General features: G+C 36.6%; 1 protein-coding gene across 1 annotated transcript; it reads right to left on the minus strand.

Moving 5' to 3' along the window:
- Positions 1-856: 856 nt before the first annotated feature.
- Positions 857-1,852, minus strand: LOC130980899 (uncharacterized). Its single transcript, XM_057904544.1, has one exon. It carries the CDS (start codon positions 1,850-1,852, stop codon positions 857-859), a length of 996 nt encoding a protein of 331 aa, XP_057760527.1.
- Positions 1,853-18,553: the final 16,701 nt, after the last annotated feature.

An 18,553-nucleotide genomic window follows, 5' to 3' on the forward strand; every position in this document is an offset into this window, starting at 1 on the left:
GTTTCCAACACACTACAAAAGATTGTTTTCTCTGCTGGAGTCATTGAAAAGTATGCCTTTGCTAACTTAGTTTTTTTTCATCCTTCGTATCTTTTAGTTGAAGGTTTTTCCTAATACCCATGTCTTTAAGGTCAAAACAAGCAGCTGCATGATCTTTTGTCTTTCTGGGAATATCTAAAAGAGTTTCAATTATGCTATCAACTATATTCTTCTCTATGTGTATGACATCAAGGTTGTGTCTAAACATGTTGGACTTCCAATATGGTAAATAAAAAAAGATTGACCATTTTTTCCAATTTGATATGCCATTGTTTAATCTCTTTTGCTTCTTCCCAAAAGAATTATCTACCTCTTGCAATATATCAAATACAGCCAAACCTTCTAACAACTGTGGTAGAGACCTGAGTTCAGTTTTTCCATTGAAAGATCTTTTGTTATGCCTCCATGGATGATTCATGGGTAAAAACCTTCGGTGATGCATATAAACAGTCTTGTAACTATGTTTCAGATAGATAGAAGAAGTCTCATCATTACAACATGGACAAGCCAATTTTTCCTTTGTACTCCACCCAGATAACATAGCATACGCAGGGAAGTCATTAATTGTCCACAAAAGGCATGCTCTCATGTTGAATGTTTTGTTTTCTTTCGAATAATATGTTTTGACACCTGACTCCCATAATTCTTTTAATTCTTCAATCAACGGTTGAAGATAGACATCAATGTCATTTCCTGGTGATTGTGGTCCAGGAATGAGTAAAGATAGCATAAAATAATCAGGCTTTATGCTCATCCAAGGGGGTAGATTATACACCATCAGAACAACAGGACATGTACTGTGTGTACTGTTCAAAGTTCAGAATGGATTGAATTCGTCACTTGCTAACCCAAGTTTCACATTACCAGGCTCCTTTGCAAAGTTTTCATGTCGATTGTCAAATACTTTCCAAGATTCACCATCGACAAGATGCCTTAAGGACCCGTCTTTAACATGCTCATTATGATGCCAAGACATAGCTTCGACAGTTCTTGTGCACATAAAAAGCCAGTGAAGTTTGGGAAGCAAAGGAAAATGCCTTGGAGTTTTTGCAGCAACTTTACGAGGCTTTCTATATGAGGTAACATCATCTTCTTCTTCATGATGCTCAATATAACGAGATGTTCCACAGACATGACAAGATGAGTCATTCTCATACCTGTTTCGATACAACATGCAGTCATTGCGACATGCATCGATCTTTTGGTAGTCAAGACCCAAGTTCTTCATCATATTCTTGGTTTTATCAAAAGAAATAGGAATATTTAAATATGGCATTGCTTCTTTCAATAATTCAAAGAGAGAAGTAAATGACGCATTACTCCAACCATGCAAGCATTTTAACAAGTAAAGACGAATGGTAAAGGATAATCTTGTGAATCCTTTACACCCGGGGTATAGTTCTTGGCTTGCCTCGTCTACCAATTTATAAAATTCCTTTGCACATTCGTTAGGCCCCATGTTTTGTTCGTCAACTTGTGTATTATCTCGAAATCTATTACGTAGCAACTCATCAATGTTATCATTGTAGTTATATTCACCGCCTATGTCACTGTCAATATCCATAGCAAAAAGTGATTCCCCATGATTAAACCGCCGCCTATAACCTTTTACAAAACCGTGGCATATTAGATGATCATATACGTCATCTCTCTTTAACCAAAATATATTACAACACTTTGCACAAAGGCATTGAATTTCTTCCCCTTGAGGAACTCCCTTTGATGAGAAAGCAAAGTGTAAAAATCTTTCTACACCAACTTGATATTCTTTCTCATGACGTGGTGTATCCATCCAGTCTTTCGACATATCCATCGAAAACTTATATATTTCATGTAGATAGCTAAGTTTCTAAATTGAAGTCCTTACTATTAGTCTCACTAACTGCAAATCTAACTTCTTAATTAGCTAAGAGACAATATTGTGCAAGCCTCCAAAATATTTTGAAGGCATTAGACATAAAATAACAGAGAAAATTGCATTTTAGCAATTCTTAAAGAAGGGCCTAAAGTGATGAGTGCCTCAGGAAAGCACTAAGTTCCACACATAACATCAATAACAAATTAATAAATGTATTTAAATTTTCATAAACCAACCTTAATTACTGTCCTAATTCGTTCCACAACAGCAGCAAAGTGGTAGCACAACAGAAGCAGAATTAGAGAGGTAGCAGCGGCAGCGAACAGCTATTCAGCAGCAACAGACTATTATATTACCACAGGAGCAGCAGAACTAAGAAGTGGTAGCAGTAGTGGATAGATAACTAGCGAAAGCCTGAACAAAAATAAGCTACATTGAAACCCAAATTGCTAATTAAAAATAGCAAGAGAGTAGAATGTCCTTAAATGGCCTAATGCATTTGTTCTTTCTACTACTACTAAAATCCACTCATCATGCTGTGCCATTTATACTTCTATACTCCTAAGTCCTAACCCATAATTTTGTTTTCAATTTTCTTAAACTTTAATACAATTTTCTAGTTAATGTAAAGTATAAAGTGGGTTGATGTGAACGTGAAGGAATAAAAAAGGGAAAATGGAAGCAAGTGTTGGGAGCTATTGATTGCTGATGGGGAAATGCATTAGGACCCCTTTTAAAAAAGCAAATTCAAATTCAAATAAGGCTTATTTTAACTGATATGACCCATTTAATAGCATTCCTAATTTTAAAATATTATTTTTTTAAATCTGTTTTTTCTTAGACAAAAAAGTGAAGGGATAACCATTTTTATATCTAAAGCTTTTTTTAAGAACTCGAACGCAAATAAAAGGCTTGAAAAAAAGAGTTATAATCTAGTTGTCACAATTCCCAATTATTGGCCAGTGGTGAGAACAACAAACCATATGCATAATGTATTCATAGCATATATAGAAATGGTCATCAAGCTTTTTGAACTGGAATATCCAACAATCAAAATACTACTATGGTCCAGGCTCCACACCTTTTAATTTCGTCACACTCTGAACCTTATAAAACTTAAAAACATAGAAACTACAGTACACCTTAAAACTAACCAATAAACCGCAGACTCGGTGACTAATGGCAGAGAAGACTGAGTAGGGAATGGCAGAGACGAATACACCAGCAAGGATGAAGGAGCAAAGCGGAAACAGCGGAACCTCTTCAAACTTGTTCTTCTTCTCTCTCAATAGCTTCAGTGTTGTTAGTGGTTGTTACTGCAAAACACGAAGCATAATAACATTACTTTGTTAATTAGTGAACAGAAAAGGAAACGCAAATTGAGAAATCAGCAGCACCCAATGATTAAGGATGTAATGAGCATGAATGCATAATAAGCACAAAGAATCGCAACGAGGAAACGCGTTGCTAACACATGGCACGAAGCAGCAACACTTATTAAATAGCAGCAGTAAATAGCTGTTTCCCAGGTTCAAGCAAGTAGCAAACAGAATTCATATGACTTAACCAGTTCCACAAACTGAAATCATTGCAGTTCATATAACCGTCCAGATTCTCTAATTAACCACCTAATTCAACTAAACTAAATTAGTTGAACTAAATAAGCTAAACAGAATGAGCTAAACCGGATTAATCAAACAGAAATATTGGTGAAAGCATGATCAATCAGTTATTGGTGAGAGCATGGAAACAATAGACTGCAGTATTACACAATTTACACCATAAATTACATATGAGCTACAGTTTTCAAAGAAAAATAGGGGCTAAGAAAAATATGAGCTACACCATAATATGATACTCTATCAAACAAAAGGCTGTCCAGCAACCAGATCAGAAGAAAAATTAGATCAGACAATAAGGCCAGCGAACAGTCAAGACAACAAAAAAAAAACAAAAAATAAACACACAAGCTATGCACATTAAATAAAATCAGTCAAGTTCAACCAGATCTTAGATCTCTATAGTAGAAGATCGGAATCAGAGTTATCAGCATGCTATATACAGTTAAACATAGCACAATTTCTAGATCTGCTAGGTCTCTTCATAGCAATAAGTGCTAAATACAAAAAGAGAAGTTGAAATTAAATGAGAAAACATAATACATATAGTAGTAGTGGTAAGAGTTGCCTATAGACTATAGGGTTCCCTCCAATCTATATTTCCTTATTTAATTGCCATGTTACTACAACCAAAGTTGTACACATACAATATGAAAATAATCCATATAGGTAGCAGGTCCCCTATTCTGAATGCTTGTTCTTTATAAACTAACAAATATTTAATTTAACTTTACCATCCTTTACTCTGAGTAAAACCAAACAGAATGCTGATATCAATATCATGGTCCAATCCAAAAAAGAAAAAGAAAAAGGAACAAATATATGTTATGTAAGGATAAGAAACACTTAAAAATATAAAATTGAAGGTGCTACCTTATTCATAGTTGCCATTGCCTTACTAGCTCCTTGCATACCAGCAGCAACATTCAGAGGAAAGATAAATTCATTTCGAATACTAGCAGTAAACAAAACAAAACCTACATTCAATAACCAGTCCAGATTCTCTAATTAACCACCTAATTCAACTAAACTAAATTAGTTAAACTAAACAAGCTAAACAGAATGAGCTAAACCAGATTAATCAAACAGAAATAAAATCAAATGAGATGAAAGGGGAACCTGGGAAGCAGGGAATTGAAACAGGGGAAGGGAAGGGAAAGATTGATGATGATGAGTGAATGGCCGGAGCAATACGGTGGCGGCCTACTGGTGGCGCTGGGGTAGCGGCAGTGGCGGAGGGTGGGTGCACAGTAAAATAGGGTCTAGTAGTGACTCTTAACAGAATCTTGGACAAGTGCCCCGAGAGTGCCATGCTGAACAAGAATAAAGGTAATTAATTAGTTCAAATAAACGACATTATATCAAGTATTGATAAGTAAGACGATTGTGTGATTATCTTAAAATTCATTCACGAAGTCAGAGTCCAACAATAGAAATGACATCATATAAAGTCAGTAATTTAAAACCTCTTCAGGGGAAATCTAATAATAAAGAAGGCCATTAGTGGTGAAAATGTGGAACTTATTGATATAATCAAGTTTCAAATTTTCCATCTGAAACTCTTCAGGCAATGAAAGAGATGGAATTCAAAATAGATGGCATCAACCAAAAGAGCACAAGAGAAATACATAAGATTATTCTACAACTAATCACCTTTGGTTTTGTAGAAAATTTAGAGTGGCCACCATCACTTTCAATTGAATTTTTTGTACAAACACAACCAGACTAATTTAGAGTTGATCAAATGTATATTGACAATTACACCATCACTTTCCATTGAATTTTTTGTACAAACACAACCAGACAAATTATTTGTCATCAATTACTATATCCTTATAAGATCTACATAATTATCATTTTGTGTGATTTAACCCGCATTGTAATCAGTTATCTGTTATCATTATTCCCCAAATATTTTTTAGGCGAAAGGCAAAAAACAGTGAAAATAAATGGAATACCAAAACCAGAAAGAAAACACACTGTTCTTTTCACTTTTTAGCCCAAACTGAAACAATGCTAAAGTCATAACCAAAACAGAGTGCACCAGAAAAAAACCACGTCGCAAACAACGCTAATATTGTGACCATTATCAATTAACCAAGAAGGAACATGAATCAGGGGAACGAATCAGGGGAAAATGAAAATGGAAAGTGAAAGCCCTAAAAGTAAAAACAACGGAAAAAATCGAGAAAATAAAAAAATAGAAGCGTTTGGTGAAGAGATCAGACCTTTGGAACCGGAGGGCTTGGAGGAGAAGAGATCGTCGGGGATACCTTGCCGTCGCCCATGTTTGGTGGAGCTTGAAGGTGAACAGAGAGATGAAGAGTATGAAGAGTATGAAGAAGAGTATGAAGACGAAGATGAAGATTAAGAAGATGAAGGCGAAGGCGAACAGTGACGATGGCGAAGGGCGAAGGGCGAAGGGCGAACAGTGACGAAGGCAAAGGGTGAAGGGCGAAGGGACTAGGAGCTCTTCCAGGCGAGTGTGGTTTCGAAGGGAATAGAAGATTAGGGTTAGTGTCGAACGGGTTAGGGACCGGGTTGGGGGCCGGGTTGGTGGCAATGGGTTGGGGACCCTCTCGCTACGCTTTTACAACGTTACTGTTTCTCTCTATGGCCACGCTTTTGAAGTGTGGCAGAAAAAACTTTTGGCCACTCTTTTAAAGTGTGCCAAAAAAGGACCAGGATATGGCCACGTTTTCTAAGCGTGGCCTTAATAAAACCCTTTCGCCATGCTTTTAAAACGTCCTTGTTGCTCTTTATGGCCACACTTTTGAAGCGTGGCAGAAAAAAACGTGCCCATTTCTCTAATCAATTGCCACCATTAAAAAAGCGTGGCCGTTGATCCTTTTCGCCACGCTTTTGAAGCGTGGCAAAAAAGTGGCCAAATCTCTAATCTATCGCCACCCTCATAAAAGCATGGCTATTGACCACTTTTGGCCACGCTTTTAAAGTGTGGCAAGAAAAAAGCATGGTCATAGGCCTTTTTTCTTGTAGTGAAATAACTGTTTTACCCTTTCTTATGTAATCCTTAGTTATTAGCTTAGTATTTAAAGAACTTTTACACGATCCTCGAGGGGAGATCCGCCATATTCGTTTTTATGATTGTATTTCCTATCAGTATGAGTTTCTAAATCTCCTAGGTTGAGGGGAGGAGCCTTGCTGAGTTTTATGGATTAATAAAAGTACTACTGTTCTTTCTCAATTCGTGTTTGATTCTCTATTCTAAGATGTATTTTTGTTCTTCATCAATATGAATGCATTGAACTGGCATATGGTTATCACATTCTACATGGGTTCAAAGTGAGTCTTTCATCGGACAATGATGAACCACTAACTTGATTATACATCTCTTAGACGGCTAATCCATGACTTCCTTGGGGACTTCTCGAAACACCAGTTCAGCCGAAGTATAGGGAGATTAGGGTCTCTGTGGTAGAGGCTTCAACCCAAAGGCGCAGCATCCTCTGATTCGGAAGATTCGACCTTGTCTATGGCGTTTTGAGTAGGATCACCAAGGAGAATGAACTGCAGGAGCTTCACCTTCAATCAGACTGGATCCGCACTAACCCTGGGGTTCAGATCTGGAGGAGTATTAGCGATCTTTTAAAAAAGATGTTAATCACATACAGCTTGGCGTAGAAGAAATCATTCACAATTGAAGAAGACAGTAAGACCAGAGTTAATCCAGAAGGAAAAAGCATCTTCAAGCCTTAACTATCTTCTTATCATTGTAAACAGGTCAACCTAGTTCAGATCTCATTATTCCTTTTTTGCAATTAAACAACATACCAACATCTCCTACTCACCTGACTAAGATCTGCAAGATAACCATAGCTTGCTTCAAACCACAATCCTCGTGGGATCGACCCTGACTTGCTCAGGTATTACTTGGACGACCCAGTGCACTTGCTGGTACAGTTGTACGAAGTGTGGGGATTCGTGCACCAAGTTTTTGGCGCCATTGCCGAGAATTGTTTGAGTTTGAAGAACTGACGAATTATCTTGTTGCTTAGATTAGGTAAATTTCCTTTTTTTTACAGGTTTAGTTTTATTTTATTTGAGTCCTTTTGTTTTCTTTTCAAAAATTTTTGAAAACCTTTTCTTTTCTTTTTGTTATTTATCTTTTCTTTTGTTTGTGTCTTTTGTTTTCTTTTAAAAAAATTTTTAAAACCTTTTCTATTTTTGGCTATGTATTTTCTTTTGATTTTTTCTTTTACTTTGAGTCTTAGCTATTTATTGTTTTCTTTTTCAAAAATTTTTCAAAACCTTTTCTTTTTTTAAGTAATCTTTGTCTTTTGTTTGAGTCTTGTGTCAATCTTTAAGTTTGGTGTCCCTTGGTCACTTTGTTTATCATCTCTTTTAACCTGTTCTTGGTTTTTCTTTCTTCATATTCTAATTATTCTTGGTTGTTTTCCTTGTTTGATTTCAAAAATTTTAAGTTTGGTGTCTCTTTGTGTTTTCTCGCTTATTTTCAAAAATTTGAATTTTTCTTGCTTATTCGAATTTTTCTTGTTTATTTTAAGTTTGGTGTCTTTTAGTGTTTTTATTTTAAAATTTTCGAAAATAGTGTCCTTGATCTTCAAAAGATTTAAGTTTGGTGTCCTTTGTTTGTTTTTTATTTTCTTTAAAATTTTCGAATTGTTCTTGAGTGTTCTTTCTTGGTATTCAAGTTGTTCTTGTTTCTTTTTTTGTTTTGATCTAAAAAGTTTTAAGTTTAGTCTCTTTTGGTGTTTCTCCTCCTTTCAATTTTCGAAAATTTAGTATCTTAGATCTAAAAATTTTAAATTTGGTGTCTTTTAGTTATTTGTCTCTTTCTTCATTAATTCAAAAAATCAAAAAATATATTTTCTATCTTTATTTAAAATTATTTTCAAAAATTTCAAGCAAAATTTTAAATTTTAATTTCAAAATCATTATCTTATCTTATCTTAATTTCAAAAATCAAATTTCAAATCTTATATTTTTATATCTTATATATCTTTCTTTTAATTTGATTCTTTCTTATCTTATCTTTCTTTTAAATTTTAAAATTCAAAACCTTTTCAAATCTTTATCTTATCTTTTGTTATCTTTCATTAAGTTTCAAATTATTATTTTATCTTATCTTAAATTTCAATTTCAAAATCAAATCTTTTCAAAAATCAAATCCTTTTCCAAATCTTTATCTTATCTTGTTTAAAATTTCAAATTTTAAAATTCAAATTTTCAAAATCTTTATCTTATCTTAAATCAATTTCAAATTTCAAAATCAAACCTTTTTCAAAATTTAAATTTTAATTTCTTATCTTATCTTAATTCAATTCAGTTTTCAAAAATTCAACTTTCAAATTTCAAGATTCAAAATCAAATTTTCAAAATTCAAGTTCTCAAAATTCAAAGGTTTCAAATTTCAAATTTCAAATTTTAAATTTCAAAATCAATTTCAAAATCAAATCTTTTTCAAAATCTTTTCAAATCTTATCTTATTTTGTTGACTTATTCTTTGAAATCTTAATCTTTCTTTTACTTTCCTTTTAAATTCAAAATTCAAAATTCAATAATTTAATTTTCAAAATTTAATCTTCAAATCTTCAAATTCACATTTTTTACTTTACTTTTAAATCTTATTGATTAGTTACTTACTTATCTTATCTTATTCACTTTTCTACTCTTCTTTCTCTTTCCTCTTTTTCAAAACTTCCTAACTAATTCCTCTCTCTTCTTTCTCGGAAATTCTTACCTCCTTCTCTCTCTTCTATTTTCGAAAATCATCTACTTCTTTCCCTCTCTTCTTTTCTTGAAAACCAACTTTAAAATTGTCAAATCTCTTTAATTAATTAGTTGTCTTAAATTTTCTTTTATTTCTCTTTCTTCTTTTTGAAATTAACAATTTTATTTCCTTTTCTTTTTAATTTCAAAAATTTGAATTCTATATCTCTCCCTTTAGCTCCATTCTTCTTGTCATATCAAGACATCTTATTGGAAGTGCTCTATACTCTGATATAGAGACACACACCTTCCCATTTCCTTATTTCTTGACTGAGTGTATAGGAACAGGAAGAGTTCACCATGAACCCGAATGGGGATGAACAGTTCAAAAGAACTTTTGGGTCTTATACAGCGCCCACTCCTGACTTCTATGTAAGCAACATTAGCATACCTCCTATTGAAGTAGCTAACTTTAAGCTCAACCCATGGTTAATCATTCTACTACAGCAAAACTGCCAATTTTATAGACTTCCACAAGAAGATCCCATGAAATTCCTTGCAGAATACCTGCAATATGCTGACACAGTATACACTAAGGGAGTGGACTCGGATGTCTATAAATTGATGCCTTTTCCCTTTCTTGTTAAAGACCAGGCAAAGAGGTAGTTAGGCAACCAACCCAAGTCTAGCTTGGAAACATGGAATCAACTGGTGGACAAGTTTTTGAATCAATACTTTCCTCTAAAGAAGTTGACCCAGTTGTGACTGGACATCCAAGGCTTCAAATAAGGAGATAATGAATCCCTTTATGATGCTTGGGTGAGATACAAGATGGTGCTACGAAAATGCCCTACTGAAATATTTTTAGAATGCGTAAAGTTAGACATCTTCTATTATGAACTCACAGATACGGCTAAGATGTCCTTAGACCATTCTGCTGGTGGTTCAATCCACATGAACAACACTATTGAAGAAGCTCACGAGCTCATTGACACAGTTGCTAGCAATCAGCATCTGTACCCATCTAATGAGACTCTAATGAAAGGAGAGGTTAAGACAGTGTCCACTGAGTTAGACCCTCCTGAGCAAAGTGAGTCATTAACCCAGTAACTGCACTCCCTTGCCAATAAACGTTGAAATTGCAAGAGATGTTGCAAGAAGCCCGAGCCTCTAACAAGAATATTAATGCACAATTGAGTCAAGCTAGACTGCACTTGTCTGAACAGATAAGAGAAGAGTGCCAAACTCTTCAATTAGGGAGTACCCTGAACACCCAGCCTCAAAAGAGTAAGAGGCATTGAGAGGAAGAAATGGCAGCAGATGAACAAGCTGCAGCCCAGGGTACCATCAAGGGAATTGAACACCCAGAAAGGGATGGCAGCCAGGGTGTCTAACACCCAGAAAGGGGTAGCCCAGGCATTGAATGCCATCCCAAGGGAGACCAGACACGTGTAAGTGCTGGGAACACCTCTCCTAAGTAGGTTGGTGACCCTTCTTTAAGCACTATAAACAGTCACCCTGCACCACTCATGGCCCTTCAGGACAAGGCCATGTTACCATACCCTCAAAGACTCTAGAAAGCAGAAAAGGATAGGCAATTTGCCAAATTCTTAGAAGCTTTTAAGAAGCTGGAGATCAAAATCCTCTTTGCAGAGGCTCTTGAATAAATGCCTTCATATGCTAAGTTCAAGAAGGAAATACTAAAGAACAAGAGGGATTAGAGGGAAGTAGAGACAGTAGCTCTTACTAAAGAGTGCAATGCAGTTATTCAGAGGAACCTTTGACGTTAGGATTTTTGCTAGTAAAGAATTTTATAAGAAGAGTCGCGTTGTAGATATAAATTCTAAACCAACAGAAATCCCTTCGTGCAAATATTTTGGTTGTCACAAGTAACAAACCCCTAAATAAATTGATAACCAAGTATTTAAACCTTGGGTCGTCTTCTCAAGGAATTGCAGAGAGGTATGTTCTTATTATTGGCTATGAAAAAGGTAAAATTGGGGGTTTTGGAAATAAAGAAGAAGTATGACAAGTAATTCAAATGACAATTAAAATAAATAAATAACTATAAAATAAACTCTTGGCAAGATATGAGAACTGGAAGTCCTATCCTAGTTATCCTTATCAATTGTGATGAGAATTGGATTTTTCTCCCACTTTGTTAACCTCTAACTATGAAGGTAAGTTAAGTGAATGAATTAATTTGAATCATCAAGTCCCAGTCTTTCCTTGGGAAAAGTTAGAGTTATTGGATATCGAATTAATTTTTGAAGAATTCCAATTTTCAGTCAACAATGAGTTTGATAACTCAAGAGTTACTAATTAATCAACCAAAGCCAAGAATATAGAAAGCTAAACTGAAATCATAAATATCTGGAATACCTCAAATTATATTGAATGAAAATGTCAATTCTAACACGGACAATATCCATAAGCCAATTGGGCAACATAAACCAAACACAAATAAAAGCTTTAGAGTAAACAAGAATAGAAGAGAAAATAAATAGTAAAAGAAATATTGAACCGGTGGCTGAAGAAACAATCCCAATGATTAAGAGAAATCCTAAATCCTTTAAGAGGAATCCTAATCCTAAAACCTAAGAGAGAGGAGAGAACCTCTCTCTTTAAAAAACTACATCTAAAACTAAAATTATGAATTATCAAAGCTTCTTGAGTCTCTGCATGTTCCTTGACTTTAATATGTGTTTCTAGGCCAAAAACTGGGTTGAAATGCGGCCCAGAATCTCTGCCAGCGACTTTTGTAATTCTGCAGATCGCGCACGTCACGCGATCGCGTCATCCATGCGGACGCGTCATTTGCATTTTTCCCTGCCACGCGTTCGCGTCGTCCACGCTTCCGCATTGCTTCTGCTTTTCCAATCCGCGCATCCGCGTCATTCATACGGCCGCGTCACTGCGAATTCCTTTCTTCCGCGCGGTCGCGTCGCTGACGCGTATGTGTCACTTCTCACTGGTCATCTCCTTAATTTCTTGTGTTCCTTCCATTTTTGCAAGCTTCATTCCCAATCTCTCACTCATTCATGCCCTATAAAGCCTGAAACACTTAACACACAGATCAAGGCATCGAATGGTAATAATAGAGGATTAAGATTAGCTAAATTAAGACCAAAGAAGCATGTTTTCAATCATGTAATAATTTTAGGAAAGAAATATAAATGCATGCTAATTATATGAATAAGTGGGTAAAGACCATGATAAAACCACACAATTAAACACATTGTAAACCATAAAATAGTGGTTTATCAACCTCCCCACAATTAACATTAGCATGTCCTCATGCTAAACTCAAGGAGACCAAACAATTGAGTAGGGAAAGGCAAGATCATGCAATGCAACCTATGAATGTGAATGCAACTACATGCTAAAATGATTCTACCTAGTTGGTGAAAAAGTAAATAAATCTTTCAAGAATAAATATGAACTGGATTTCACTAATTCAAATCACAAAATACAATATAAGTAACTTGCAAGAAGAAGATAGGTCATAAAAGCAGGGAACATAGAATTAAGCACTGAACCCTTACTAGTAGTGTATATCATTCTAACTCTCAAGTGTCTAGGGTCAATTCTCTCAATTCTCTGCTAATCTTGCTTTCTATAACTTGCTCTTCATCTAACAATCAACAAAAATTTAATGCACTAATACACAAATCAAGAGGTCTTTTAAGGGTTGTAATGGGGTCAGGGTCAAGGTAGGATTGTATTTGGCCAAGTGGACTAAAATCTGAATCCTTAATTAACATAAACTTTCCACCTAACTCAAGACAATCCATTTAATTAAAATACAAAATCTAACTTCCCATCAACTGTGTTTACTACATATTTATGCATTCCAAGTTTTGAGTACAGCTCATATGCATTGATTTCACTTATTTATTTTGGGGCATTTTGTCCCCTTTTATTACTTGCTTTTTTTTCCTCAATGCATATGATTAAGGTTTTGAATGCATAAACATGTTCTTAACATTTTTCATATTTTCACACAAAGTCTAACATACTCAATTCCCAAACCAAACATTTTCAAACCCACTTTTCCCCACACTTAATTCATGAGCATTCTCACTAGTCTAAGCTAATCAAGGATTCAAATTAGGGACATTATTGTTTTCTGCTTAGAGTTAGTGATAAGCTAAAGTAAAGAACAAGGGGTAAAATAGGCTCAACATGGGTTTGCAAAGGATAATAAAAGGTAAGGCCATAAGGGTATGTAAGCTCAGTGAAACAAGGCCTCAATCATATAAGTGAATGCATACATCAAATAATGGAAATATAGAATTAAGCAAGACAAAGATCACAATTTTAGAGAGAGAAACACACACCAAAAATAAAATATTGGTTGATAAAATGCAACCAATCAAATAGGCTCAAAATCTTACTGGTTTTGTGTGTTCGAGCTCTAAACTATGTTCCAAAATAATATTTCTTCAAACAAGTTTTTCAAAAAGTTTTATTCAAATTAGTGAAATACTATAAAAAATTTCTTGAAAAAGAAAATATTACTTTAACCAAGTGGTAAAATATGCACAAAAAAAAAAAACAAACATGCAATCAAACATGGAAATGCAACAATGAAAACAAAAATTGGTGTTGAGAAGGGACTAACTAACCCGTGGAGATCGGTATCGACCTCCCCACACTTAAAGATTGCACCGTCCTCAGTGCATGCTGAGATGTGCAGGTGGACGGGTTGCGGTTTCTCAGCTGGGGCTCTTTTTGTTCCTTTCCTTGCCGGTAGTTTGGGAGTAGCTTTCTCTTTGCCCTTCTTGGTGGCCATCCTAAAAGGGAAAAAAGAGAAAGTATGTCAAAATGTCAAGGGACAGAGCAAAGAAGAGAACGGAAAAGGTGGCAATTAATGCACATTAAAAGATAAATGACGTTAACACATGGTCATGACTACATGTGAAAAGTTATCAACGGAAAATAGCCAGTGCATATGATGACAATTGAAAGCAAGGTGTTTATTGGCATACAGGCAAAGGCATGAGTAGCATAGATCAAGCATTCAATGTCCATGTTAAATTACCAAGCCTTTCAAACTAATAACCTGTTTGTAATGACAATTATATTTAATTAATAAAATATAAAAAGGGTTTTGTGAAAAGCAAGCATTTAGAGTAGTAGATAGAAAGAAATAAAAAAAATAGTGCACAATGCCATACGGGCTTTTTCACGAACACATAGCAAGCATGGTAAATAAGCTATTGAAAATATTAATTCGAACATGCAAGCAACCCTTTAAGAAGTAATATATAATTGTCAAAGAATCCGCAAAAATATAGAAAATAATGACCCACATAAATTTCTAACACCAATGAAAATAATGCAATGAATGAAAGTATGCAAATAAATTAAATAAAATAAAATGAAAGATAAGAAGAATGGGGAGGGAAAGAAGGGAAAAAGAAGTAAGTAAGAAAGGAGGGAGGAAAAATTAGGATTGGGGAAGAAAAGATAAAATATTTTGGCATATGAGGTTAGGTGTGCGACGCTGGCGACGCGGCCGCATCAATAAGGTCAGGCGACGCGGACGCGTGGGTCACGCGATCGCGTTACTTGATTTGTACTAGTGGCGCGAGTGCAGCCTCGCATTCGCACAACTCTCTGTTGGAATTGCATTTTGTCAAAAATCTGGGTGACGCGGTCGCGTGGGTGACGCGGTCGCGTGGGTGACGCGATCGCGTGGATGGCCATTTTTGAAAGATGATGCGGCCGCGTGGGGCACGCGTTCGCGTGGGAGGGCTTGGGCTTCTAGCACGAGTCCAGCCCAATTCCAGCACAACTTTCGGCCATGCACCTTTTTAACGTCGATTTTCATGGCACGCGGCCGCGTGGGTGATACGGTCGCGTGGGAGGCCAAAGTTCCACATGTCGCGGTCGCGTGAGCGACGCGGTCGCGTGGGGTTAAATTATGCTAATGGCGTGCCTCCAGCCACGCTCTCGCGTGACTCTCTGTTCAATTCTTTTCTTCCTTACGCACTAGTGACGCGGACACGTCAGTGACGCTGCCGCGTCGGGTGCGTGTTTTCCTTTTTTTTATTATTATGCAATTATGCAGTATGCAATATTGATGCATGGAAACTTGTCTCTCAACAAATTTTCCTTCGACAAGTATACCGAATTATCGTCAAGTAAAAATCACTATAGAGTGAGGTCGAATCCCACAAGGATTGATTGGTCAAGCAACTTTAGTTAGAAGAATATGCTAGTTGAGCTAAACAGAATTGAGGTTAAGATGCAGAAATTTAAATGACTGGAAAGTAAATAGCAGAAATTAAAATGCAGAATCTTAAATGGGGAATTGGGGTAATGCTCATAAAAGTAAATGGCAGAAATTAAAGAGAATGGGTAAGATCAGAAATGGGGAGATCATTGGGTTTAGGAGATGTTGCAATTCTCCGGATCAAGTTCATTCTCATCTCTTCCTCAATCAATGCATTCATTGATCTCCTTGGCAATCTTAAGTGATTGGATTCCAATTCCTTGGTAATCCAATCTCTCAAATCTTGGTCAATAGCTAATTCCTTGGTCAATTGCTCATGAGAAGAGATGAAGTATGGTCACTGATTATACCACATGCATTCCCAAATCAAATATTGGTAGGATTATAGTCACATATCCATCCAAACCCAAATTGGTCCAACATGAGAAAGCATTTCTAGCATGATCTCTTCATTCCTCTTCCAAGGTTCCGAAGAGATCCAATTATGGAGAGTTTCTTTTCCAAGACAACTAACCAATTGAATTAAGATTGAAAGCTTTCTAGTAAAATCAAGAGAAAAGATAGAAGAAGAAGAATGAAAACTAATATTGATCCATCAAATTACAGCAGAGCTCCCTAACCCAATGAAAGGGGTTTAGTTGTTCATAGCTCTAGGAATCAAAATTGGCAGAAAAGAAGAATCCATGCTAGAAGTACAGAAAAGTAAATATGCAGAGAGTAGTTCCCAAAAGTCCAAAAGCTCCTAGCTAGTTCAAAACTACTCCTATATGTACTACTCTTCATGATCTTCTAGTGAGTTCTTCAAGTCTTGGATGTGGGCTCTGGACCTTGAGTTGAAGCAATTCTCATCTTTAGTAGGCCCAGCTTGCAGAGAAATATGAATTAGGCTTGGGCATTTAGTGAGATTAACGTGGAATACATTTCTGGGTGCAAGAACGTTAGTGGCATTCACCTTTTCCACTAACGTTCCACCCTTATATGCCCACGTTATTCTCAACGTTAGAAGTCTTAACGTGACTTCTAACGTTCCTTCTCAATTCTTGGCCAACGTTAATGGGACTCACTTTTCCTATTAACCTTGGCTTGTGCCCCTTTTCGCAAACGTTAATGGGAATCACTTTTCCTATTAACGTTGCTTGCCTCTTGCCCCCTACGTTAGGTCTCACGTTAGCTTAGCTAACGCAGCTCTTAACGTGGGCATCTATCACCTTCGAGAGCATTAGTGACACTCACCTTTGTCACTAACGCTCCAATTGCCTTAAGCCCCTACGTTAGAACCCACATTAACTAAGTTAACGTGGCTCTTAACGTAGTAATGAAGCCATCTCCCAATGTTAGTGACAAAAGTGAGTGTCACTAACGTTGGTTCTTTGAACCCCACTCCACGTTAACTTTCACGTTAACAATCTTAACGTGAGAGTTAAGGTAGGCAATGCTAATGATCCAACGTTAGTGACAAAAGTGAATGTCACTAATGTTGGCATTGTTGATCCTCTTCCACGTTAGAGTTCACGTTAATTTAGTTAACGTGACTCTTAACGTGGGGCATTGCCTAGTTTCCCAACGTTAGTGGTGTTCACTTTTACCACTAATGTTGAGGAGGGACGTTATTGGAGTTCACGTTTCTCATTAACGTGGAGTCCTCTTTTTCTTCTACGTTAAGTACCACGTTAACTTAGTTAACGTGGCTCTTAACGTAGGCTATGAATGGCTTCGCAGGCGTTATTGGTGATCACTTTTCTCATTAACGTTGCAAGCTATTTGCCATCCCACGTTAGTAGTCACGTTAACTAAGTTAATGATGAGCGGATAATTTATACACTTTTTGGCATTGTTTTTAGTATGTTTTTAGTATGATGTGGTTAGTTTTTAGTATATTTTTATTAGTTTTTAGTTAAAATTCACTTTTCTGGACTTTACTATGAGTTTGTGTGTTTTTCTGTGATTTCAGGTATTTTCTGGCTGAAATTGAGGGACCTGAGCAAAAATCTGATCCAGAGACTCAAAAGGACTGCAGATGCTGTTGGATTCTGACCTCCCTGCACTCGAAGTGGATTTTCTGGAGCTACAGAAGCCCAATTGGCGCGCTCTCAACGGCGTTGGAAAGTAGACATCCTGGGCTTTCCAGCAATATATAATAGTCCATACTTTGCCCAAGATTTGATGGCCCAAACCGGCGTTCAAAGTCACCTCAAGAAATCCCAGCGTTAAACGCTGGAACTGGCACCCAAATGGGAGTTAAACGCCCAAACTGGCACCAAAGCTGGCGTTTAACTCCAAGAAGAGTCTCTACACGAAAAATGCTTCATTGCTCAGCCCAAGCACACACCAAGTAGGCCCGGAAGTGGATTTTTATGTCATTTACTCATTTCTGTACACCTTAGGCTACTAGTTTTCTATAAGTAGGACCTTTTACTATTGTATTAAATATCTTCGGATCTTTGGAACCTTTTTCTTTAGATCTTTTGATCACTTTGGGAGGCTGGCCATTCGGCCATGCCTAGACCCTGTTCTTATGTATTTTCAACGGTGGAGTTTCTACACACCATAGATTAAGGTGTGGAGCTCTGCTGTACCTCGAGTATTAATGCAATTACTATTGTTCTTCCATTCAATTCCGCTTGTTCTTTATCCAAGATATCACTTGTTCTTCAACATGATGAAGGTGATGATTGACGCCCATCACCATTCTCACTCATGAACAAGGTGACTGACAACCATTCTTGTTCTACAAGCATCTGAGGCTTAGTGAATATCTCTTGGATTCTTTAAAAGGAATCTTCGTGGTATAGGCAGGACTTGATGGCAGCATTCAAGAGAATCCGGAAGGTCTAACCTTGTCTGTGGTATTCTGAGTAGGATTCAATGACTGAATGACTGTGACGTGCTTCAAACCTGTAACCTACTGGGCGTTAGTGACAGACGCAAAAGAGTGATTCTATTCCGGTAGGGGAGGGAACCAAACCGGTGATTGGCAGTACTGTGACAGAGTGCGTGCATTAGCTTTCACTGCGCGGATGGGAGGTAGCTGCTGACAACAGTGAGACCCTACACGAGCTTGCCATGGAAAGGAGTAAGAAGGATTGGATGAAGGCAGTAGGAAAG

Source organism: Arachis stenosperma, chromosome 5 (genome assembly GCF_014773155.1).
Source record: "Arachis stenosperma cultivar V10309 chromosome 5, arast.V10309.gnm1.PFL2, whole genome shotgun sequence".
Classification (NCBI taxonomy): Eukaryota; Viridiplantae; Streptophyta; class Magnoliopsida; order Fabales; family Fabaceae; genus Arachis; species Arachis stenosperma.

What these genes read in the sequence shown, in the direction of transcription:
- LOC130980899 (XM_057904544.1), bottom strand. Translation starts at nt 1,852, where the DNA reads ATGGATATGTCGAAAGACTGGATGGATACACCACGTCATGAGAAAGAA.